Source organism: Apostichopus japonicus, chromosome 22 (assembly GCF_037975245.1).
Source record: "Apostichopus japonicus isolate 1M-3 chromosome 22, ASM3797524v1, whole genome shotgun sequence".
In the NCBI taxonomy this organism is placed as follows: domain Eukaryota; kingdom Metazoa; phylum Echinodermata; class Holothuroidea; order Aspidochirotida; family Stichopodidae; genus Apostichopus; species Apostichopus japonicus.
In genome coordinates, this window is record NC_092582.1 from 14406425 (window position 1) to 14433677 (window position 27253).

The 27253-nt window shown below is 39.4% G+C and overlaps 1 protein-coding gene across 5 annotated transcripts; it reads left to right on the top strand.

Moving 5' to 3' along the window:
* Window positions 1–12472: 12472 nt before the first annotated feature.
* On the top strand, window positions 12473–26291 carry LOC139964202 (2-aminoadipate transaminase-like). Of its 5 annotated transcripts, none has more exons than XM_071965620.1 (10): window positions 12473–12571; window positions 14025–14242; window positions 15472–15590; window positions 16856–17010; window positions 18830–18991; window positions 19711–19981; window positions 20564–20678; window positions 21410–21481; window positions 22561–22664; window positions 24724–26291. In XM_071965620.1, the coding sequence occupies exons 2-10, from the start codon at window positions 14054–14056 to the stop codon at window positions 24860–24862; spliced, it is 1326 nt and encodes a 441-aa protein (XP_071821721.1). In that variant the 5' UTR covers window positions 12473–12571; window positions 14025–14053; the 3' UTR covers window positions 24863–26291. The 5 variants fall into 5 exon arrangements, with proteins under 5 accessions (XP_071821721.1, XP_071821719.1, XP_071821720.1 ...); XM_071965618.1 differs by having other exon boundaries at window positions 12493–12575; XM_071965619.1 differs by lacking the exon at window positions 12473–12571 and adding an exon at window positions 12579–12628.
* Window positions 26292–27253: the final 962 nt, after the last annotated feature.

Here is a 27253-nt window from a genome sequence, read left to right on the forward strand (position 1 = left end):
CTCCTCTCCTCTCCTCTCCTCAAACTTCACCACAAACATCACAAAGTACGAAGCGAGTTCACTAACCTTTCATTCAGTCATTCCAATCTTTATTCACATAAACTTGCCATTGTTTGGGATAGGAACTCACGTACCGCACAATCGTATACATTTCTACCTTCAGAGATGTACGGAAGCGTGGAAGAAACATGTAAATTGACGTTTTCATGAGAGTCGTCAAAATGCTAAAAACCTGAAGATTACCGACTTGTACTCTTCAAACTTGTATAATGTCGTCAACACTGAAATCTTCAGATAGTCTCCATTTTGACGAGTTAATGCATCTCGGCAAAACGGCAATTTTAAGATTTTTGTAATTTTGATGAGTTGGTTATTTGTCGACAAAATGGCAATTTCCAAATTCTTGTCATTTTGACGAATTCTTGCATTTCACCAAAGCGTCGATTGACATGATTTTTTCTACGCTTCCGTAGAGATGTCTATACCAGTGTGCGGGTACAGGGAAAATTTCATACAATGTATTGAGGTCCATATAAAATTTTAAGACAAGAGTTTTGTAAGTTTCAATTCTCGAATTTCATTGATATTCCAAACTTTCCTGCATTGTGTCTTATACGATCTAACGTAACAAACACCATTATTAACTCATATTTAACTTCAAAGAAACTTACACGTGAACTAGACCTAAATAGCGATGTCGGCTTGTTCTAGACAACCGAAAGTATGGCAAGGAAATGTAACCTCCACTCGCTTGATGTTTCCGTCATTGTAAAAATGGGATTACGTTCTTTGTTCGATATCGTCATTGTTCTCTGTGATTCTTAAAGAATCTTTCTTTCTTTCGTCTTTTTGCACTTCTTTTAAAAAATGTCCATTAGTTTGTGTATAAATGAATTTATACCTTTATGAAAATAGTGCCTGGACGACGAATTGCTGAAGTTCAAATCGATTTTTTGTTAAGTTCATCGTACGGAATAGTTGCTGATGAACCTCCATTTGGTGCAAAGAATTCATGTGCCACTGCAATGAGTGGCGGGGGGGGGGGGGGCAGGGGTAAAAAATCTGATTCACTTGAAGATCAAAGCAGTAAAGAACTATACTCTCTCGTTAAACATAGGGTTACTGTTAACTGCATGCTTATGGAAAATTTAACTTTGCCCCCCCCCCCAACCAACATCCCCACATCCCCTACTCCCGCACATGTGGCTGCATGGTCTTAGACAGGGTTATGGTCTTAGAATCCCATTTAATCACATTCTTATTTTGAGCATATACGTCAGATTTCGTTATAAATTGCTGATCGGACGTAAAAGTCATCTTGATTGATTTCTTCTTGACCCAAAAATGGTTTAGTCACCTGGCAACATATATACCCCAAAACCCGTGATAGTCATAACAAGTTATGTTGCACAGAGTTTTAATTGCACAGTGTACGTTACAAATGTCCGTCGGTTATGAAGATGGTGTATATATGGCATAGGCAGATGCAGATTCACCTTTTTCTTGGGGGGGGAGGGGCTGGGAGGTTGCATAGGCCATGAACAATTTTGGGGCCCCGTACTGCTCGTCAAGCAATCAACGTAGACGAAATTGTATATATATGCAGGGATGTGCCCAGGATTTCCTGAGTGCCGGGTATACTGATCGCCGTCCTGGGGGAGGGGTCTGGGGGAGGGGGGGTTGTCTCCCTCCCCTTTGAGAAATGTTTCGATTTTTGAAGGTGCTCAGATGCCAAATGCTGGCACTTGTGTAGCTTTTTAAGCACATAAACAAGTACTAGTTTTGCTAACAATTTACTTTTTTGATTTTTTTTTAGTGAAATATATTACGTACGGTACCTGGTAAAAGTTATTAGTTTGTTTCAAAGAGATTTTACAAGGGACCGATTGAGAGCCGTAAGTAATGTTTCTCGCATGCGTAACTGATGCACTATTAGTCTGCATGATTTTGGCATAGGCTAAACCCAATTTATGTTGAATATATTGTTAGGAATGTCGGGATATTAGATGAAAATAGTGCTGGGCGGGATTCACGATTTTTAAGACAGTACTGGGCGGTAATTTTTAGTGCTGGGCGGGGCCGCCCAGTGTGGGCACATCCCTGTATATGTCAATAAATGTGTATACAATTAACTTTTATAAGTGTATTGGGCAGCAGTGGCGTCGCCAAGGGGGGGGGCCAGGGGAAAGCCTGGAAAACCTAGTGCCCCCCCGAGTGCCCCCCGCCCCCCATCTGAGATTTGGGTTGGTAAAAAAATATATATATATATTTTGTTATATTCAACTCCCATCATCTGAGTTGGTTTTTCATAAGGACAAAGAAGCACAGTAATTCGTATTTTCTTCAAATGAGCTGCGAAAAAATGAACAAGTTTATCCTTGAACGTCGGGTATCGAAGTCGTAACCCGCGCCACACAACAGGTGTCGATATTTACATTGAATGTGTCAGTGCTCACGCCATACCAGCGGATATACACGTCCGCTTCGCGAGCTACATGGCTGTGAGAAGGGAGGGTACTGCAATATGTTGCCTTGGTCTGAAGTTGACAGGTTAGGAGCTGACAAAATGTGAGAATGTGAGGGTCCGCAGGCACCATACATATGCCTATATTTGTGGACCCATATATTAACCCTGTTGTGTAGGGGGTGCAGAGGTCATTTGAGGTCAGATGCTTGTAGGAACAAATGGCGAATGTTCACACCTGCATACTGAGCCATACTCGATGTGTGATCAAACTTTGGATTGCATGGTGAGATCCCTGATGGGAGCCAATAACGATGCTGGAACCTGTTACATCTTAATAGATAATGGGCGAAAACGAGAAGGACAAGAAAGGAGTCGGGGTCATGCACACATTAATTCAACAAATGTAGGTTCTATTGATAGGGTTAGGCATAATATCGACAGCATGTGGTTCATATCCTCTGCAAAATTCTGCGCCTTGTTAAAATCATTACCTCAAAAAGAGCAATTTCTGGAGATATCTTCAGATCGAATTTAGCATCAAATGTGGCAGCATTTTGCATCTATAGCCCATCCTCCGTATGCGCAAATTTTCCAAAGGGGAGGGGGAGGGCAGTGGCGGCGGAACCGGGGGGCTTAGAGGGCTCATCCCCGTATGAAAAAGTTGAGGGGGCAAATGCATGATAAGCCCCCCCCCCCAATATTTACCAAGGCTCCGAAACGTGCATCTGCCCATTTTTCAATGCATACTTGTCGATCTGTCCGATGCACACGTATACTATATAGGTGTAATAATTTTAGTAAATGCTGGGGGACCCTCGGCCTGTCCCCTGGCTATAGACCATATTGTCACCCCAACCGCGTCTTCACGCCCCGTGAAAAGTGGAAGCAGTGAGTGTGAGTACCGGTAAGCGCAACACAACTTCGTCTTAGGCCAATGACTTGCTTCATTTCAGCCAGTTCTCCAACATCCCCTTACTACACTCAAAAACGTCTTTGCGAGTACACTACGAGTAATAGCAACTCTCTTAAAACACCATCGAATATACAAATTACAATGTTTTTACAGACTTTTACGTGCAATCTGAGAAATTGCAGGCTTGAGACCCATAATTTAGGGCTAGGTATTCGCAGCATAAAACACTCGGGAAGTGCCGTTTCCGGCCATCTGGGGGTTTGAAAAACCCCAAATTTTCTTGTACGCTCCGCGCCAACCGATGGTGGCGCTCCGCTTAGATAGTCTCTACACATTAGCCCCCCCCCAATAATTTTCCCGTTCCGCTGCGCCTGGAGGGGCACCCCCTCCCCTTAGACCCCTCCCCAGGACGTTGATCCGTATCCACCTAAGTGCCCCCCCATCAAATGCTGGTGCCCCCCTGTGCCCCCCCAGACTGAAAAGTCTGGTGACGCCACTGTTGGGCAGCACAAATTATTTATTTAAAGATAATTGCAGAACAAATTCTAATATGTCACCTTTTTTCGTTCTAATTGTGGGACCCTTACAAATCGGGGACAATGGGCCCTGGTCCGTTCGGAACAATTGTTAGCCGGGCCCTCGACTTACGCTTCTAAGAGTTAATATATACTTGAGTGAACTGTTGGCAGGGCATTGTAGTGGATGTATTCTTCGCTTGAAATCCCCGAATTTTACGAGTAAATCTAAGTTTTGTAGTGATAGGGCGTTTCATATTCTGTGAACCACGTCTATATATTGAACGTTGTTTTCATTTGTTTTAACCTTGTTTATATTAGTTCCATTAATTGATTGATTGATTGATTTTCTGATTTTGCTTTGACTACTTTATTCCTTCCATTACTCTTATGTACCTTTTATTTTGTACTTTATTTATTTATTTTTTTAAATTTTACTATAGTCCCATGTAAACTACTTTGAGATATTATTTTAAGTAAAGCACTGTATTTATATATCATTATTATTATTATATCGGTTTTGAAAGCATAACTGAATTTGATCGAGTTGTATATAACTCTCCTTTGTGAAGAAGCAAACAATAACCTTGCGTGGGTAGAAAATGGTGCGTAGCATTATATATAACAAAGAATTACCCGACGATTTTACAAAACAAGACCGGAATCAATTTATATATCCTGAGAAATTGAAAGATTAAGAACTTAATGAAACTTAATACCACGATCCTACGTTATGACGTCATCATTAAACTAAACTCCAGAGTGGTCCCACCGGGGTCAATAAAATTTGACCAAAATATTGAGCTATATTTCTGACACCAATTATTATAGATGTATCTATCATATACTTATAGTAACCGATTTCGATTCGATCTGTTGATATCTTGCCAAACAAACAACAAAACATCGCAGTTCTAGCCTTCTGTATGTCATTACCCTGTCCTAGTTTTTGTTTTTGTTAGTTTTGCTTTTTAAGCTATGAAGATTTCGTGTCGCTTAAACACCTGCTCAGTGCTTGTGTGCGGATTGCAGACGACATAAAAACAAAATGGCCGTCATTGTGCTGGTATGCAATTACTACGTTGTAGTTAATAAGCATTAAAAGTAGGGAATATTCGTTCACTCTGATCAATAGTTCTCGTGTAACTTATGACTAAGTTTTCCACTAACTCAAAGTAAGAGTGCAATGAATTCAACTTACAAACATCGTTTTATAGATTAAATATCAGGAGCGATACAAGGTTATTTAGATATATTCAGTCATTTTGTCGTTTTTGTTTGGGGGGGGGGGATGGAGGGAGGGGTGGGGTGGTTTCATAAAACCCCAAACGGTGTAGTTCATACATAAGTCACCTAAATAAACGTCAGTTATAAATCAACAGTTACTGGTAGCTCTCCCACCCCCCCCCCCCCATCCCGTCCATACGTAGACAAACACCGAATTTTTCGATACGTATTAGGAAACAGAATTGGAACAACTTATCGTGCCTGTTAAGAGACACTCCAATAACAATCATAGTGTTTGTTTGTTTGTTAATTAAAATAGTTCAGAAGAAGTCAGTTTATAACGTCATATGTGCAATCAGTTGATTTAATTCACAGATTTAACAGATCTTTACGAAAAATAAAACTAGGAAGATAATTTAGGGCTGTTGCGTATGAATATTAATTATTGAGAAAGAAAGAAAAAGATATTTTAAAAACTTAGAATTTAGGGTGGAATTAAAGAAAAACCTCTCAAGCTATTAACGTCAAATATAGTATTAGACAAAATTGTGTTTGCAGTACAGGTTTCTTTGTTTGTTGGTTTACTTGTTTGTTTGCTATTTAGGAGAGGGTGGGGGTGTGGTGGGGAGAGATTTGTGGAGATAGAAAGAGAGGTCTTAATCATGCATCGTTCTTGATTTTCAGCCCCCAACCCCCGCCGCGCCCCTCCTAAATACTCAAACTGTTTCACAGCTACCATATATACAGGAAATTTATAGCCTTCCAGGTTATTCAACTGATGACGTCAAGAATAAAGTCACAGAGTGATGGCATTTTTTTAAATATTGCTCAAGGATTTTCAGTTTCTTTGGACAAGTAAATGGCAAGTATTTTATATCAAAACTATTTGTATTTGCTGGCGGTTTTATCAGTCTACAAATTATTAGAAAGGTTGAACAGATATTTTAAAAAGCATTACTGGTGATGAATTAGTGATACTGTTTTTTTTTTTGTGGCTTCTTTCTCCTGGTAGCCATTAAATGTAGCCTATATATGCCCTTTTCCCTAACTCTAAAACCTGGCAAAGTTCATGTGTCACCCCGTTGCTAAGGAACGAGTCGAAGTTAGCATGACTAACCACCCGTGACCATTCCTTGGAGCGGTTTATGAAGATTCCTTGCACGGAGATTTGATTTGATATTCTACACAGTCTATGTGTATATATAGTGCCTATAATCATAGCATACAACAAAGCATGCATGGTTTATAAAGAAAGACAAAGCCCATTTAACCAATCACCGAGACAAACCGTATCCGCCTCTTCTTCTTGTAACCGGAAGTAATAACAGTTGATCGTGCCTCAATTACCAGAACAGGTTTATCTTCCCTCCCAAAAATGCCATGCATACAGCAATACATTTCCTGATGAGTTCAATCATACCGACACGATGATACTTAATTAACTTTTAATTCGGCAGATTGTTAATTTTTAAGTCATTGGGACGCTATCCAAGAAACAAACACAAAAATTGAGAGAGTTGGTATTATATAGAAATAAGTAGTATCGAAAAAATCTTGCCAAAAAACTCAAACAAAATGTTATTGGTTTTAAGTGATAAAAAGAGGGTCAGCATGAAACTTTATTCCTACCGGGAAAAGCAAATAAAAATGAAACGCAACATCACTAAAATATTAAGTTGACTTAAATCGAAGACAATACCAGAATTTTGGTTCAAGTGATTCCGACGTCCGGTAAAAACAAAACTCATTCCATTATTTTTCACTGTTCCCGGAAATACACTAAATAAAGTTCGCCCACATACATATTACAGACACATTAGTATAGCGCCAGGATTTTTTTAGAATCCATTTGTTGCATGTTGTAGCTAATGTCTCTTGTTTTTCTGGCTTTACTGAACAAAACATTGACGAATAAGGAATTAATAGCTGCAGCAAAGTAGTAAGTTATTAGTATTAAACTAGAGAGCAAAGATAGTCATGGTACTGTTTCCATGATAAAGAGTACGGGAAATCATAATATCGAGAAATCAGAATTTATGCATGGGACAAAAGCCTAAACATGACCTTCATAACGAAGTGCGCGTCGCATTATGATACCTAGCCTATTTCCCCCTTTGTAGTCAATTGCTTCCGCAATGTGTGTGAGGGGGGGGGTAGGGGGCTGGCAAGGGGTAAGCATCTGATCCACTGGAAGATCAAAGCAGTAAACTCAAACAAAATTTTTACGTGTTTCCCAGTGGAAGTAAAATGCCACGGCCGAAACGGCACTACGAACTGAAATAGAACCTTATTACAAAAAAATAAAACCCCCCTCCTCCCCCCCCCGTCCACCTACATAACCCTAGTCAGCAGATCCTTCAACAACAAAAGACAAGTACTGTCGGCCCGCCTGGAGGTTCACCCACCGCAAGCACCATCGTCTCAAACGGCGAAAATCCGTTTGATTCTGTTTAGCCGCTAGTAACTTTTTACGGCCGCCAGATCTGCCTCCCATGAATAGGCCTCCCCCCCCCCCTCCCCCGCCCAAGATAAAATAGTTCATTTGAAATTCTTTCAATGTGATGATGATCGTGTATGAACACTGTCCTACATACGGTACTGTATGGGGCACTCTATTCATCAACATTGCAGTGCAACCCTGTATATAGTGTTGAGCGAAGTTTGTTTGAAAGACCCAATTTCCCAACCAGAAATAGAAAGACGCCTCAATACTAATGAAATTTTGATTAGGTCAAGCGCAATTTGTCCCTGGTGACGAATGTGGAACGGGAAACTTAAGGGGTTGTGGGTCGGAAACTCTCACCGCTATACACCAAGTGTTTTAACTGACGAGATGCGTGTTGAAGTGTATAACACTATTAAGATTAATGATAGTATATTTTTCGCATTGGTTTTTTTTTGGGGGGGGGGGACGGGGAGGGGATTTAAAATAACCAAATGTTTCATTAATTCTTCTCTCTCGATCAAACATAATTGATTCAATTTCAGTCTTTATTTAACTTATTGCAACTTATCTTCGGTACTTAAACAGGATAGGATTTTTTTTTTTTTTTTAGGGATGAAAGACCTTCTAGCATCCACATGTAGCAATTTTTCTCCATTTCCCACAATGGCATTCTCGAAATATTGTTAATTGAAGTTGTCGCAGGTTGTATGTACTATAAAGTGAACTTGAAGCAAAGAGATGTGATATCATAGTAGCACACTGCTTCTACGATATCACACCTGTTTGCAACTACAATGTTAATTTTCTGTAATGGCCGAGATGAGTTCATTTGCAAATGCTGCATCAAACATAATTTAAACATTTTAACATGACCTAAAGATGGCAATGTTAACATTCTACCTTGGAACTGAAAAGATAAAAGTAAGAAAATTCGAAAGTTTCAGACCCTAGTGGCACTATGACACCACTGACAGCTCCGGGTATAACTTTTAAAATAGGATATCTCGCAAATGAAGACAAAAATCTTTTTCTTTAGCTGTTTGGCGGAGTTGATCCTTCACAACGATCTCAGTCATAGTTAGCTAAAGATGATGGCTTTGTTGTGCACCCTTTAAATACTTCATTAATCCTAAAGGGATTCAATTTTATGGCTGTCAGGCATCTTTATATATATATATATTAATATATATATATATATATATTTGATAATGAATTGTAATGTAAATCGATCTTAGAGGGACGTGATGGCATTGATCTGGAAAGAAGCCAACGAAAGGGCACTATTAGAGGGCGGTATGCAATAACTTACTCCAGAGCCGTATATCTCTATATACGGCTCTGACTTACTCAAGAGCCGTACATTTACGGCTCACATGGAAAACCTTACGTAATATAATAGTTTATAGACGTAACGCCTCTGAATTTATACGGGACAATGTAGAGAAGTAGGATGGCTTGGTCATAAATCACAAGTCTGGAAATGTGTTATCAGTCTTTCTTAGGGAAAATATGGAATATATTTGAGATTTACTAAAAAATAAGCTGTCAGTGATAATTTGAGACCCAACGTTCAATTAAGTTAGTATATCGGCGACACTGTTAACGAAAGTTTTTGCGATATTTGCAAAAATTATTTCAGTTCCGCCCACTCCAGGTGATATTTTTAATATGTTCCTTAAATCTTAGATAAAGGGATCGCGATGGATTGGGGTGACTTTTTCATATAACTCGTTTCCATAACTTATGAAATTTGAAAGATTGAGTCCACCACGTGCATATAAGCTTACTTTGGCTTTGATGCGTAGTCTTACATCAGATATTAAGCCACAAATTTTAGTTGTCCTGCATGAACTTGCCCCTTTTAATGACATGTAGAAAGTATACTAACACAATAACCTAGAGTAGGGCCGAAGCTGTTCATTTATTGGGGAAAGGGAATAGAGGGCGCTTTACCATATTCGTTCAAAACAGTAGACACTTTCAGCTACTTTCTTTAGGGTGGCATACTCTACAGGAAAAGTGCCGAAAAGCATCAGGAGAACATCTCTTTTTATACGTTGTCAAGCACAATTTTTTTCGGTGGGGGAGAGGAGGAAGGGGGCTTTGATGTTGAAGAGCATGAATGAAAGTACATGCGGTGCAAAATTGGGTCAATTGAGGCAACTTTTGACCAATTTAGACCTCCTAGAAGCAGCTTACGAAAATTGTTTACTACTGAGTAAAGGTGGGTAATTGATAAGCCAAGCGATAGCCTAAAAATATAGCATTTTATTGTTAAACTTGTTCAGTCTATAGTCGACCGCTAAATCATATCTTATTGGTTCAAATTTTCTCCAAGACATTGTGGGACCAAAACTTGCATAGGAAACTTGCGAAGAAAAGACATGGCAATTGACGTTTTGCAGTGGCGTAGCTAGGATTTTTTAGTGGGGGGGGGTCCATGGGGGGCTGTTCTTTCTTGTGGGGGGGGGGGTCGGAGGTTACTATCTAAGCGGAGCACCACCTTGGTTGGCGCGGAGCGTACAGAGAAAATTTGAGATTTCAGTACCCCCCAGATCGCAGGAGATGGCACCTGTGAGGCAAAATAGCAACCAAAAAGATGTGCAACTTTGGTGACAGAAATGCAAAAAAGTTTTTTCTCTTTCATGCTGACTGGCCTTGCCAACTCAGCCAGACTTTTAACTTGAGGGAAGTTGGCATCATTTGTCGTTTCAAGGTGTCAAGGCCTTTCTCCCAACTCAACCCCCTGTGGGCTATACCGGTATAGGATATGCCCACATGTGGACTTAAATAGCATTAGAGGAAGGGGATGGAAGACTAACACGCATCGATGTTTCGGTAATGGTCCACATTGGTGGCTCGGTGCTAATTAGGCCATTTTTAGGGTTTCTTGAGGCAGCTGTCATCAGAATCTGGGTTTTTGTGCCAATCGATGACCGATAACATGTATTGGTATGTAAATTTCTTCTTCATATATCTAGCAACACTCTAAAAACAAATGAGTGGATTTCATTCAATTGGAGTGATCACTCGGCGCACTTCAAATTAATAGTGAAATTTAACTCTATTGGAGTTAACCCTTACTCCTAATATGAGTGAATATAACTCTATTAGGAGTTAAGATTTACTCCAATGGAGTGGAAATTCACTCTTATACCGGAATGTGCTCAGTGATCACTCCCATGGAGTGGAATTCACCTATGTTTTTATCAGTACAGTACAGTGCATATCATCATAGACGTACGTACGTACGTACTACGTACATTCGTATATCAGACGCACTCGATACCCACGATACGATACGGTCCTGGAGAAACAATTTCCACTCATCATTTTTTAAGGCGATACAGTAGTGAGTAGTGAACAGGCACAGCCGCATGTTTGCAGGAATTTCAGAATTCCCAATATTTTATATCTCTACCAGTAGTGGGAAATCATGTTTCGACAGTTTCGTGGCCATAAAAAAGTTGTTTTGTGGAATATTCAATGACATATCAGGGGCGGATGCAGGATTTGTGACAGGGGGTCTGACTGGTCCAGCCGCGCCTGAACGTAAGACTATCTAAGCGGAGCGCCATCATCGGTTGGCGCGGAGCGTACAAGAACATTTTTGGCTTTACAAACCCCCCAGATGGCCGAAAACGGCACTTCCCGAGTATTCTAAGCTGCATGTACCTAGCCTGAAAATATGGATCTCATGTCTGCAATTTCTCAATTGATGAGAAAAAAACAATCTATGAAATATGGTATTACATATCAGATGAGTTGAGATGATACAAAAATCATAATGCATTTAGCCCCCAATCCCCTCCCGTTCCGTCACCACTGTTTGATGCAGGGCCGGATCCAGGATTCTGGAAGGGTGAGGGGTTTTCGTTAGCGCATCCTAGCAGCCTACCGCTCTGTAACCTCACCGCCCAAAAAAAATCGAACAGCACCTCAATTTTGAAACTTTTCGGTCTGAAAATTGAGATTGTTAGGCATTTTTGTAGCACGCGTGCACACTATAGTTCATTTGACGGAAAAGAAACAACTGGCTGACTTGTGAGGATAACCGCTTTTCTGACGTCCTACATGTTTAAAATTGGCGTTTAATTTAATTATTTTTTTCTCTCTTTTTTTCTCTTTTATTTTTCTCTTTTTTTTCCTCTTTTTTTTCTCTTTTTTGGGGGGCCAAGAGCAGGGGGGGTCCGGACCCCCTGGATCCGCGCCTGCATATATTCATTTGACTCGAGGCAATATATGAATACCTGATACCTCGGCTCAGTACAAACGGAGCCAATCTGTTGAAAGATTGTTGCGCTAGGTGGAAGCACTGAACATATTTTCAGCAGATATCGATATCGCGCAGCACAACAAGGTTCGTGGTGTATGGTCGCAATCGTCGCATCGACCATTGCCATGCCATGCTGTGTGACCATTCTCATGATTACTACAGATATTGTATTATTCTTATTCTGCCAGATGCAGACGAGAAAATTGTGTAACTCTATTTCCCAAATTATTGAACAAAAAATATTAGTGAATCGCACTTATTATTATTTTTTTTTACAACATATTTTTTACCCCATTCCCTGTGGGGAATGGGGTAAAAACCCCCGTAGCTACGCCACTGACGTTTTGATGAGATCAACATTTCGTCAAAATGACAAGAGTCTGAAAATTGACATTTTGTCGACCACCAACTAATCAAGATTACAAAAATGTTGGTGTCATGCATTAGCTCGTCAAAATGTCAACAATTGAAAAAGATTGACATTATGACGACATTATACCAGATTGTTGTTATTTTTCCAGATTTAAAAGGGTGCAAGTCGGGAATTTTCATGTTTTTTTGCATTTTGACGAATTTGAACGTTTGCATGGTGACCTTGAGCGCCTTTCCTATTGAATTGTTTGTTGGACAACATTAACAATACATGACACTTGCAATACTTCATTGCCGTCTGCTACTAGCGACAGCAGAAGACAAGGTTCATGAAGCTATTTGCTGATTGCTTGTGGTTCGTAAGTTACACCATAAGAGTGAAGTCATACAATAGACTAGTAATGAAACTAAGGCATAAGCCCTTACAATAATCTGCGACTACTTTCGATCTCGTTTACTCTCAACATCATTCAGTCTGTGGCTCTGTCACTGCACTGTTATATTTTCCAAAGTAAGCTTTACTCAGTCTTTAGGCAGCGGTAGGTTTCCGTAGGTCCCACCCACCGTAAGTTAGGCATAGTCCAGGCTAAAGTTAGGGTAGCTTAGCTGTATAGCCAGTTACGCTACTGTTTTGCTCAAGTGCATATTCAAACTTACGGTAGATAAGTCCTCGGACTTTAGTCCTAGTTATCTTTCTTTATCTAGCTTACAATACTGATTAACCTTGTATGCCAAATTTCGGTCAGGCCTAACTAGTTAGGCTAGGCGTAGATTAAACTTTATCATAGGCTTGGCCTACTTGAATCAATATGGACATTGTGCTACACAGTGTAACTGTAGTGTAAGAAAACTACCAAAGTACCATTCATGACAGTCATGTGACATACACCGTGGTACCAGTAGCTTGGCCTAGCCTATACCTAATCTTCAAAGTATCCAAGTGAATGCTTTCACTTGTGTTGAGTGTGCTCTACTCGATATCAGGGAATGGATGGTGTTCAACAAATTGAAATTAAATGATGACAAAACCATCGTCATCAAAATATACAAAGGTTCCCTCAATTATATTGCCAACAATAATGGGAGATAAAGATACATAACCTTTCGCTATATGTATGCGAGGAATCTTGGAGCGCTGTTTGAGCCCACCCTTTCTACAGAGCACTTTATCTGAATAATAAGTTGGTACTAGAACAGCTTGTTCATGCATTCATTACAAGTAATATTGACTATTGTAATTCTGAAAGGGGTTGGCCTATAACGGTTCCAATGTTACAAAAGGGTCAACCAGCAATACTCTTAAAACTTAACATTAACAGATGTGTTGTGGTCCTCTCAACTTTTCAGTAGTTACTAAATGCATGGTTACGTTCAGCCCAGTAGTCTATTATGTCTTACTAGTGTACAACTACAAGAGTATGTTATTGTTTGACTATTTATAAACACTGCATGCTAGCACATGTAGTGAGAATAAAAAACACATTATTACTTGTTCTCACATCATTGTTGTTTCTATGTGGGGTTGTGGTGAAAAAGAAAAAAATATGTTAGAAAATCATGGGAGAAACTGATCGAGTCAACGTTAGTCTATGCTTATAATATGAACATGTATACCTGACCAGTACATCCGCACGGAACATGTATAAATATTTCCACCATTTTATGAAAATTGAACCTGAATGAAACATTGGAAACTAATATTGAGTCACAAATGTGTTACATATTGCGATTGATCTTTTGCATTTGTATTTCTCTCAAGTTATTTGTCAAAAACAAACGGTGTTGAGTACCTTTTGTTTCATCCACAGGATATATTTGATTCATTTTTAAAAACAAGATGGCAAGTGAATTTGTGTTAGGTATGTATCCAGAGGCAAATGCTTGTCTGCAGAGTAATCGGAAAAGCGAACTGGATGGAATAGATGCGACTGCAAGTAAGAAGATACCATTACAGCAGGGATACCCACCATGCAAGATGGTGGACAGAGTGTCTGAAATTATGAAGGAAGCCTGCCAGAAACGACTGGTAAAGTACAGAAGCCATAAAACCTTCCATCTTAATTGTTATGAATCATACAAGCTGGGAGTTTTTATTTGTTTTCTTTGGGTATTTTCATGTCTCTGCTGATATGCACTGGTACTCTGCTGATATGCACTGGTACTCTACTGATATGCACTGGTACTCTACTGATATGCACTGGTACTCTACTGAAATGCACTGGTACTCTGCTGATATGCACTGGTACATATTCACTGGTACTCCTCTGATATGCACTGGTACTCTACTGATATGCACTGGTATTCTACTGGTATGCACTGGTACTCTACTGATATGCACTGGTTCTCTACTGATATGCACTGGTACTCTACTAATATGCACTGGTACTCTACTGATATGCACTGGTACTCTACTGATATGCACTGGTACTCTACTGAAATGCACTGGTACTCTACTGATATGCACTGGTACTATGCTGGTATGCACTGGTACTCTGCTGATATGCACTGGTACTCTACAGATATGCACTGGTATTCTACTGATATGCACTGGTACTATGCTGATTTACACTGGTACTCTTCTGATATGCACTGGTACTCTACTGATATACACTGGTACATATTCACTGGTACTCCTCTGATATGCACTGGTACTCTACTGATATGCACTGGTACTCTACTGGTATGCACCGGTACTCTACTGAATTGCACTGGTACTCTACTGATATGCACTGGTACTCTACTGATATGCACTGGTACTCTACTGATATGCACTGGTACTCTACTGATATGCACTGGTACTCTACTGATATGCACTGGTACTCTACTGATATGCACTGGTACTCTACTGAAATGCACTGGTACTCTACTGAAATGCACTGGTACTCTACTGAAATGCACTGGTTCTCTACTGATATGCACTGGTACTATGCTGGTATGCACTGGTACTCTGCTGATATGCACTGGTACTCTACAGATATGCACTGGTATTCTACTGATATGCACTGGTACTATGCTGATTTACACTGGTACTCTTCTGATATGCACTGGTACTCTACTGATATACACTGGTACATATTCACTGGTACTCCTCTGATATGCACTGGTACTCTACTGATATGCACTGGTACTCTACTGGTATGCTCTGGTACTATGCTGGTATGCACTGGTACTATGCTGGTGTGCTCTGGTACTATGCTGGTATGCACTGGTACTATTCTGGTATGATATCACTTTTCATTTTCTTATTTCTTATAGACAGAGGAAGCCAAGACTGGTAGCAATCTGCTTCACTATGGGTTTCGCATGGGAGATCCCCTATTCCGTGCTCAGCTGGCAAAATTTCTGACAGATCAATATGGCTATGACGTGAGGAAGTAAGTGCTCTTGTTTGCGTCTTGTGGCCGAATGATTGAGTTTTTCCTTTTTCCACCTTTGGTACTTACCAGAGGTAGTTGGCATATTTATTAGGACTTTGAAGAGCCATTCGTCATTTCAAGTCCTTGTGTCAACGGTTTAACCTACCTCAACAGGAGCCAATCTTGGATAAAGGAGGGTGTATGGGCATGGGGTCCTTGAAACCATGTAGGGATGGGTGGGGGGGGGGTTGGGAGTCCTACCCAGAGAATTTTTTTTTTTAAATTTTAGATGTCAATGGTGCCTTCTCCAATTTCTCAGCCATATTTAGAGTAAAGTGAATTAGGACTATAATTAGAGTCTAAATGCATTGTTGTACTAATAGCAACTTTTGTTTTTTTTTGTTTGAGCATGAAAGGGGGAGGGGTGGGTGGGGGGGGGTTGTGGGAGGGAGATGTATATCCAAGAAATTCCAAAAGTTTGTTACATTTACCTTTCAAAATAATAAAAAAGAAACAAAAAACTTTTAATGGTTTGTCTACTGTAGAGATTTAACTCACTTAAATGATTCTAGGGACTGAAAACCCCTAATCTACGTAAACGACACGTTGACTGGGTTTTAGTATTACAGATCAAATCAACAAAACTTCTGTTAAAAATTACTCTAGTTGTCGCAGGAAGGCTCTGATCATGGTTTTATTTCGTCCTCATCAACGATGTTGTAACGATGTGTCATTGAATTAATTTTGATTTTGAATTTTTTTTTTGTATTAAAGTTATACTTCAGGTTTAAACAAAGACACTGTTTTGTTTTTGATGGTTTGGAATGTAACAATGTGTTATTGAATTGAATTTTGATTTGTTATTTATTAAGGGTATTCAAACTTAAACAAGACACAGCTTTGTTCTTGATGGTTTGGAATGTAACGATGTGTGATTGAATTAATGTGCGCGTCAACTGTGCGCTGTGTGATGGGGTGAACACTGTTTATGCATTTGTCGGTTGTGCGTCTTGCTTGGGATGCATGATTTGTTTGAATGCTGCGTGTTTTCTTTAAACAGGGTTTGGAAGGGATTTGGAGGCAGTTATTACTTAGAGTTCATAAAGACAAGACATGTTCTTTTATCTCGGTAAGACTCCGTTGAAGTTTGGCGACGAATACACTTCGACGTAGCGACAAATATAACCCTCCATCATCGGACTCTATATTTATTTGTTACAGCTATAAACAATATCTGTTTTGGTTTGGTGTATCCTAGCATTGCGCTCGATATATATTTACAGAGAGAGACTACTGGCTACGTGTGGAGCCACATCCGGCCTATACCATCTCTGCACCATGTTCTTCAGTCCCGGCGATCTCGTCTTCGCAGAGGAGCCTTCGTACTACCTTGCCTTGGAGATGATGGAGAAGGATATAAAGAGAAAGATTATCCACGGTAGGTGGTCTGTAGACAATCCTAACGATCGACGACACTTCAATAAGAGTTAACGAACGGCTGAAAACTTACCAGGGAAAATTATAAACGATGGAAAAGAGCGAAGAAATTAATGGCTAGAACAGGATTTGAAACAGTGACCTCTGGGGGGGGGGGGGGGGGATCACAAGCCCAGCGCTCTACCAACTGTGAGCTATCCTGCCCTTAGTTGGTGGTGATCCCTAAATAGACATTTCTTTGCTGGAGGCACCAGTCAGAAGCCACATTACCTTCCGTACTGTGTAACTAGGGGTCACACCACAGTTCTAATTGATACAACCCAGAAAGGGACAGGGAAGGGATTTCAAGAGGAACTGACCTATTTTTTCCACAAAATGTTTTTGTGATGGTAGAGGGGTCTGCAGGAGATCTGCCAAACACACAGGGTAGATTAAGAGGGGCCCATTAAAGTGTTACTGACTTTTATGTGCTTTCCAGTCAGAATGAGTCTGAAAGTACCATCTCAGGCAAAGAAAACAGACTTCAGTCCAGCACCCACCGTGATGGGGCAGTGGTCATGGCTGAAATGCTGTATGTGGGGGGGGGGGAGAGTGTGCTCCCTAGTTACACAGAATGCAAGGCGCTGTGTGGGTTTAGACTGGCGCCTCCAGCAAGAAAAGAAAATGGTTGTATAGGGATCACTTAAGGCTGGACAGCTGAGTTGGTTTAGAGTACTATAGGATTCATCCTGTGGTCACTGGTTTAAAACAATGATGTGTTGTCCAAGAGTTTCTTTGTTCTTTTCTTATATCACATTATATTGTATTACATAACAGTTTGTGTAACTTGTATGTGTCAGGTGCCATTACATTGGAAACATACCCAACTGTTTGGTGAAACCCATGTATTTATTTGTTAGTAGAACTGTCCCATCCTCGGGTCTGCTATAACATTTTGAAAGTTATTTCATTTGATCTATGATTTTTTCATGCCCGCTGTGTATATATATCCCTTGGGTTTATTACAAGGAGGATGTTGTGGTCAAAATGAAAAGGCTACAGACATGCAGTTTCAGGATTTTAGGTCGGAGGTCCCTTGTGAGGGCGTTGTGGTCAAGTGGTTAAGGCAGTGGACTTGTGATCTAAGGATTACAGGTTCGAGCCCTGGCCAGATCATTACGTTGTGTCCTTGGACAAGGCGCTTTATCTCCATTGCCTCTCTTCACCCAGGTGTATAAATGGGAACTTGGGAGGTAACTTGTAAATATAGTTGTTTGCGCCGGTTTGTGGCTGCACCCTATGGGAAGTCCCCCGGAGGACACATGGTTGTGGTGCACTGTGGTGCCCCAGGAGAGATTGATTGAATTGTGCACACTTTGGTGTGTAGGTGTGACAAGTTACCAATGACCAGGGTTAAGTTGTAAAGTCGTGTGAGAGGGCCTTGGCCCTGAACAAGACTGTAAACCTAAAATTATAAAATTATAATTATTAGGCAAGGCATTTAATGTCCACTGCCTCTCTTCAACGATGGTGTATAAATGGTGATCTGCGAGGTAACTGTAAATATATGTTGCGTGTGCCAGTTTGTGGCTGTACCCTTTTGGGAGTACCACAGAGGACGCATAGATGTGTAGTGTCCCGGCAGTGACTATTTGAATTGTGCACACTTGGGTGTGTGTGTGGGTGTGACAAGTTACAAATGACCAGGGGCTTTGTTGTTGTAAGTTTTGTGAGAAGGCCTTGCCTTGATGAAAAAGACTTCAATTTTTAATAGTACTGAAGTATTAATAAGTTTTTTTTCTAGCAAATTCTATCTGATTTTTTGTTGTTGTCTTTTCCAGTTCCTTTGGATACAAAAGGAATTTTACCAGAAGAACTGGAAAGCACAGTGAAACAATTTTATCCTAAGGAGGGATTTGTGCCTTCAAAAGAAAGACTGTACTGGTCCATGGTTTATCTCATTTCTTGTTTTCAAAATCCCACTGGTGCATGCCTATCAGAAGGTAAGTTCTCTTGGAAAAATCAGCTAAAAAAGTGTATAGAAGTGAGTAATAGGGGAATCAGAAATCTTTTGCAATATATGATATAGACCTGCTAGCTAAGTTTGCTACTGTTGTTACTACTTTTTCTGCTGCCACAAATTTTTCTGCTGTTTCTGCTGCTACAACTGTTGCTGCTACTACCGTTACTGCTACTACTGTTTCTGCTGTTACTGCTCTTACAACTGTTATTGCTGCTACAACTATTGCTGCTGTCACAACTGTTACTGTTGCTACAACTGCTGCTGCTACAACTGCCACAGCTGTTACTGCTGTTACAACTGTTACTGCTGTTGCAACTGTTACTGCTGCTACAACTGCTGCTGTTACAACTGTTTCTGCTATAACAACTGTTACTGCTATAACAACTGTTACTGCTGTTGCAACTGTTACTGCTGTTACAACTTTTACTGCTGTTTCAACTGCTGCTGCTACAACTACTGCTATAACAACTGTTACTGCTGTTTCAACTGTTACTCCTGTTACTGCTGCTACCACTTACTGCTGTTAAAATGGTTACTGTTGTTACAACTTTTACTGCTGCCACAACTTACTGCTTTTACAATTGTTACTGCTGTTACGACTGTTACTGCTGCTACAACTTACGTTTACGTACATTTACCTTTAAATATAGCTGTTAGCCACCCCCATAATTTAAACATTCGTTTTCCATGTTTGAACAGACAGATGCAAAGCGGTGGTCGCCATTGCTCGTAAATACCATCTTCTAGTGGTGTCTGATGATCTCTATGGTCCACTGCATTGGAGTTTCGACACATACGGAAGGACTCCTTCACACGCACCAAAGCCACTCAAATATTTTGACAGAGAAGAGGATGAAGGTTTCTTTGGAAATGTTGTATCCAACAACAGCTTCTCAAAGATAATGGCCCCTGGACTCCGAATTGGATGGATGGAGGGTCCACCGGTGGTTCTAGCTAAGTTTGCCTGCAGGTAAAAACAGCCTTTTCATCAGTTAGGCATTGACCTTTTCTCCCAAAGCTGCTAGCCTGGGTTTCATTACTAAATTAACTATTTGATAACGGTTTGCAAAATCAGTTAACTAATGCAGAATTGACTATAAATATTAGGGATTTTCTTGTGTCCCTATAGACAATACACCGAGTAGATGAATCGTTTGTGCCGTTATGATCACATCTAATTGGAACAATTTTGTGTATGCTGTACTTTCATGTAAATAACCCAAAAAATGTTACAATAAACTATGAACCATCTTATTATATGCACAGATGGATTATAGCTGAAAAATGTGTTTGCAATTCTTTGCTAAATTTATATGATTTTGGGGTTTTGTCTACATAGAATTATATTAAAACACAAAACATGTCTTAAGTTCTTTCTCCTTGAAAACTGACCCATTTCTTGTTTTTCTTCTTTTTTCACATATAACACGTATGCAAATTATCAAAAGTATAAACTTCGAAAGCAGACCACAATGGAATTTTGCGAAAAACCCACAGATTGACATAATTTTCACCTTTTTTTGTTTCCCCTTCTCGTCTCAAACATTAACAGTGCTTACTTTGTCAGCGCTGGAGATTTCAACCACTTTACGTCTGGGTTACTGGGAACGGCACTGGAGTCAGGTGCCATTACAAATCACATTGTAGAGACGCGCAGGCAGTACAAGGTAAATTTGATGGACCATGTTAAGTGAAGTAAACATAGTTTATGCCATCTACAACATTTTGTGGTATTTGTACACAGACCTCTTTAACTTACATGAAGAACAGGATCCTACACTAGGTAGCTTGATCAAAACAGAAAGATAGCATTTAATATCAGCACCAAATCTTTCATGTATCCCTCCCAAAAATATTCCATTGGGAAAATATTGGCATAGGTAACCACTAGATAAGATGAAACAGAGGGGGGTTTGGGTGGTGGCCGAGTTATCCTATCCATAATTTGTTTTGGGAGTCGGTAGGGGGAGGTGAGGTCACAAAGCAAGGCTATTTCTGGCCTAGGCTCATCCAGTTTACTGTGCTAAATTCTATGATTGCCGGTAGAGGCTCCATGAGGACTAGCATTTTGGTAAAACGTTTTCAGGTGCCCTGACACAGTGGTCCTGTTGTGACACCAGTGTACAGTGGGAGAGAGAGCGTTCTGAAATATTAACCAACCCCCCCACCCCCACCCACTCATATGGTGATGTAGTAACGGGATAACTATCAAATGTCGAAGGTTTGTTGCCTTGTGAAATAGCACTTGCTGACTTTTTTCTTTTTCTTTCTTTGTTTGTATGTTGTCATTGTTTACTCTTGTTTTTCATTTTTTTGAGCAATTTTACTATATTCTTGTGGAAATGCTCTTCTGTTTGAAGTACTTCTTTTTTTAAATCATTTTTTTTTTATCTACCAGGAGAAGATTGTAGCTATGCAACAGGTTTTTGAAGAGAAGTTGAAAGGCGTCATAAAATATTCATTACCGGAGGTAAGTCCAATCATTTTGAAATGAATAAATGACCTTTGGGCTGAGTGACTGGAGTCAGGGCAGTATTTGTCATGAGATCAAGATAATCCCAAGACCAGAGGGCTCTAAAATTTGAAGTAAAAAATGGGTTTCAAAGGGAAGAAAATTACCTATTAGAAAGATTGGACGAATCCTTGCTTTCCTGTTATTATATGATGTAAGAATTGATATACATCAGTGGAAAGCTATGAATAAGATCTTTATTGCACTGTGAAAACACTGTAAACATACATATTAATTAACATAATATCTGCATTAAAATTAAAATCAAATGCCTATTGGGTTGCCAGTTGAGGGCTTAAGAATTTATCTTTGGCCCAGGGCCGCTAGGAAGGTAAATCCAGTCCTGACTCGAGTCAAGAATAGTTAGTTCTGGTAGGGATTGTGTAAAATGTCTTGAAATCTGTTGCAGTTCACATCCATGGTGACATGGAGTGCTTCTGTCCAGACGTTATTGTTCACATTATTGGTAATATTGTGCATTTCATTATAAAGAAGATCAAGGTAAAGCCTATCACGTCATCCTATAGTCATCTTTTTCAGTTTAGTGACAGGTTTCCTACAATCACATTATTATGATGGGGCAACTCTTTTCCACAGGAAATAGCATTTGGGGGGAGGGGGGAAATTGAGCAAATTAAAGTTTGTTTTATAAATTGGTAATAAAATGCGAGGATAGGCTACTTATCGACTCGTTCTGATAATCTGGATTGTTATTGTAGGATTAGGGCAGACCCAACGAAGGAACGGGGGAGTTGAGAAGGCTACAGTCAGAGGCCCCCGGGGTCAATTATGGGTTATGAATAGATGGTGGGGGGCACTGGAAAATATGGGATAAACAATAGTGTGTTCTCATTTATCTGGATTACATTACATTACATTAAGGAGAAATGAACATTACAAAAAAAAAAAAGATTTGCCGGGTCCTGACCGGGATCATGACGCCTCTCTATGTAGGAGCATATTCTGATTGTGAAATATTTTCTGTGTTTTTCAAAAATGTTACAGTGGAGAGAGTTGTTATCTGTTTATTCTTTCAGGGAGGTTTCTTCGTATGGATCCAGTTGCCAACCAATATGAACTGTGACGACTTGATGGCGCTCTGTCAGAAGAAGTACAACGTAACATTTGCATGCGGAAACAAGTAAGTAGACCACTCTGATGCAGTGGCGTAGCCAGAGGGGGCAGAGGGGCAATGCCCCCCCCCCAAATTTGCTTTGTGCTACAGTCTTGCCCCCCAAATGAAATCCAGTGATGTATTCAAAATACTTTTTTGATTCCTTGGCGGTAGCCGTAGGAATCTATGCGGTCATGACTGCGTGTGTATGTGTGTATGTGTGTGTGTGTGTGCGTATGTGTGTGTGTGTGTCTGTGTGTGTGTGACGCCAAGCTTGAAATTAGGTTTTCTCAGCAATCCCAAGGTAGATTGATCTCATTCTTGGTACATAGGTTACCCATCATGAGTAGACGATCCCTATTTATTTTGGTGCTAATATCATGAATATTAATGAGTGGGCGGGGCTTAGAGTGATTTTCAACAAATGTCAATATCTTCGCAACCGTAAGTTAAATTTTCATGGAACTTGGTTTGGTGGTACAAGAGGAAAGTCCTCTATATGAATATGGTGACAGTTTGTCCAATCTCATTATTATTCATGAGGGGCGGGGCTAAGTGTTGTTTTTCGCAAAAAAGCTTGAAATTAGGTTTTCTCAGCAATCCCAAGGTGGATTGATCTCATTCTTGGTACATAGGTTACCCATCATGAGTAGACGATCTCTATTTATTTTGGTGCTAATATCATGAATATTAATGAGTGGGCGGGGCTTAGAGTGATTTTCAACAAATGTCAATATCTTCGCAACCGTAAGTTAAATTTTCATGGAACTTGGTTTGGTGGTACAAGAGGAAAGTCCTCTATATGAATATGGTGACAGTTTGTCCAATCTCATTATTATTCATGAGGGGCGGGGCTAAGTGTTGTTTTTCGCAAAAAAGCTTGAAATTAGGTTTTCTCAGCAATCCCAAGGTGGATTGATCTCATTCTTGGTACATAGGTTACCCATCATGAGTAGACGATCCCTATTTATTTTGGTGCTAATATCATGAATATTAATGAGAGGGCGGGGCTTAGAGTGATTTTCAACAAATCTTCAGTATGACCCGGCCAGGAGTCGAACCCCCTAACCTTCCAGCTGCAAGTCGGAATTCTACCCCAATACTATTAATGAGGGGGCATGAATATTAATGAGTGGTAGAGCTTAAAGCAAATTCTTTAAAATATCAATTTGTTCATCAAACTTGAGCTGATAGCAAGGAACAACATTTGTGTTGATGCTACATTAATATTCATAAAAGGTCGGAACCAAGTGTACACAATGAACCTACAGTAATATTTACTGTAGATGCCAAGGAATCTCAAAACCTCTTGGTTTTCTTGTTTTTACATTTATTGAGTTCTAATCACAAGTGTTCATACCTCAGGGCTCATGTTCATACTTCATATAAGGTCAGAACTTGGTAATCAGACCGAAGTATTTCTGTCTCTGCAATAGAGGTAAATTAAGTGAAAGTGTGTCATGTTCCACTGAACCATCGGATGTGTGTTTGTGCAGACGAGGTGCCCATTAATACATATATTTCTTGGTAATTCCTACCATCAACCATCACGGGGTTGCCCCCCTTAAGAAAAATCTTGCCCCCCTAACAATAGAATGCTGGCTATGCCACTGCTCTGATGCTTGCAATATGGGTTTACCTTACTCTTGTTTGTTCCTTCTTCCCCCTATTTGGTTCCTATGCTGAAAATATCTGGAAACCAGTGCATTTAACTTTGTGTGTGTGTGTATGTGCGTGTGTGTGTTTATATATTTGTTTGAGTTTTGTGTGATTGCTTTGCTCAGGCTTATGCAACACAAAAATGTTGGGAACCTTTGGTTCAATTTGAAACTGGTTAGATATTAGCAGTTTATTTATTAAAGTTTATTATTAAAGTTTGCAGTACTTACAGATCTGCCAGTTTAGCTCTTTCATGCAAGACGAAGAATTTCAGAGCAATTCGTAGCGAATAGTAACGGAGGTAAAGGAGATACTGGCAAGACGAGTCAGTCCAATAATAGGTAGCAAACTCTGCAGAGTAAAACATTAAAGCAGTACTACTAAATATTCATAAATCTGCATGGTGTTTTTTTGTGTTGCTTCACAGATTCACCAAAAATCCGGGCAGTCTTTCAAACTTTATCCGTATCTCATTCAGTCACTTAGAGAAGGATACATTCATCGAAGGCGTTAAGGAGCTCTCGGATGCAATCCTAGAGTTGAAAGCGACAAATGATTCTCAATAAATTAGAAGACATTAACGTCTGTTAGAAAGGAATGGGTGGTCTTTCTCTTCAGATTTTTTAACGAGTCCGTATATATATTCACCTATTCACCTGTATCCCACACCTCATCACTGGACAGATGTAGTTTGGGATGAAGTAGGGAGAGAGAGCTCAGCTCTTGTAACTCCCCTACATTGCAGATGTCTGTCCAAAAGTCCCTTGAACTGATTAACTTCATTCCTTGTGGAATTGAGTCAAACAAGTGGACGATACGAGTATATATATTTATGTATAGGTTACATTTGTGTAACAAGCAATGATATTTTGGGTAAATCTTTCGCGCCATAAGGGCAACAGAAAATAAATTTTTTTCTTTCATTTGCGACAGCTTTTCTCCATTAAAACCCACCTGGTCAGAGCGCATTTAGAATAAGAAGCATTTGTTTTCCGAAATTTATCAGCAAACATGTACTGAGACTTTAAGTGAAATTACCACAGTGCAGAAATATGTAACAATTCTTAGAGAAAAGTTTCAAAATTGAAATTTTTGATAATGTAACCGCTTTTTGAAAGAAATCCTTACATCTTTTAATCGTACAAGAAGTAGTAATAATTGCAGCTATTTTGGACAATTTTCTTATTGTGTATAACTCTGTACTGTCTCCTTGCATCATGCTTCAAAGCACCCGTACTGACAGTACAAACAGTTCCTGACCTTTATCTAAGTGACTTGATATTCATACTGTCAGTAGAAGTGCTTTGAAACATGACATGACAGTACAATATAAATAGTCTTAAAATAAGTATTTGTTTCATTCTTTCATAATTTTAATAACAAGATGGACACATTCAAAGAAAGCTTTAACTTTGGCATTATTTTACATTTATACTGCTTTTGAAACCCTGTTCCAACAATCGTTGCTTTATTTGGGTGGGGGGGGGAGTTAATATATATCTTATTATTATGATTATTTATTGAATTTCATATAGCGCAACCCCAACAAAGTTTTCGGTTGCGCTTTACAACAAAATACAAAGACAGAATAAACCATTCATAAAACATAAGATCTCAAATGGCGTAGAAAAATAGACTAGATGAATGTACAAAAATATACAATTGTTATGAAAATCAAAGAGAAAATAGAAAATGCAAAATGTTATATAAAATCTAAAAGAAAATTCAAAAATATGAAATATAATGAATACAAATATTGAAAAATTGAGTATAAAAGTGATTAGCCAGGAAATAAATATGTTTTGAGTTTTCTTTTAAAAATTGCAAGATTCTCAGATTGTTTGACATGGTTAGGTAATTTATTCCATTGCTCGGCGCCAAATACACTTATTGCTCTTATATATCTTTCATCTACCTCTAGTGTTGGAAGTGACTGTGTTTGTTTAGAATTGTGTATCATGACAATTGAAAAAGTACTATAAACTTCATACTTGATATTTGGAGCCATGTTTTGTTTTTTGTTTGTTTTCGTAGCTGTGCCTCGATGACATCACAGGTGTTTGCTTCAAGTTCACTTTTGAAGCAAAATGTATAAACTTACATTCAACGCATGCATGTGGATAGTTTAAACCGAAATACAGATGAGATGATATCTTGCTTATACATATCAAACATAGATTGCCCTCTGAACTAGCCTGTTAAGTGCTACAACAATACAAGAACAGTTTTTTCTTTTGCAGGATCAAGTTTCTTGAAGCAAGCAGTGTGTGATCCGTGATTTATTCTTCCTACTTACATTTTGGATTTGATCATTGCAATATTACAGTGTGTAAAACAAATCTAATTGTGGATTAACAATTATATATCTCACCTTCTTTTCTAAACTGTGCTGAAAAAACGACAAGTTAGGAGTGGTGTAGCCAACCCCCACCGATGGCATGGCCAAATATAATGACAGAAAGAGGTTTTCTCTTTTCACATTTGGCTTAACTGCTTTGTTCCTCACCCTATCCCCCTCCCCACCCCCCAATTCATGAAATCCCTTGCACATACCCTGGATGTGAAGACTCTCAAACAAGAATGCAACTGCAATAAATTCAAAACACAAAAGTGTCCTGAGGGGACGGTGGGGTGCTAGGCTTGTAAAAGTGGACCTAGTGACCAGATTGTTCATATTATTGTTCCCATTAGTATCAAATAATGTAAAATACCCCCCCCCCCCCCATAAAAATTAAACGTAAAAGATGCTCTAAATTCGTCATACCATTACAGTGTATTCCTTATTAGCATATGTAGGTGTCAAGAATTCCAAACTGATTGACAGATGAACATTTATCGACCAAGGTCTGACAGAAATTACATGAAAATAATAAGTAACAAAGTGTGAAGGTTACATTCCTCTGTGTTGTCCACGACAAGGAATTTACAGCAAAAGAAAAAAAATGAACTGCTACCAA

Coding starts and splice junctions, on each gene's coding strand:
- LOC139964202 (XM_071965620.1), top strand. CDS start 14,054: ATGGCAAGTGAATTTGTGTTAGGTATGTATCCAGAGGCAAATGCTTGT. Junction 14,243..15,471: donor AAGCCTGCCAGAAACGACTG/GTAAAGTACAGA, acceptor TATTTCTTATAG/ACAGAGGAAGCCAAGACTGG. Junction 18,992..19,710: donor TGGTGCATGCCTATCAGAAG/GTAAGTTCTCTT, acceptor ATGTTTGAACAG/ACAGATGCAAAGCGGTGGTC.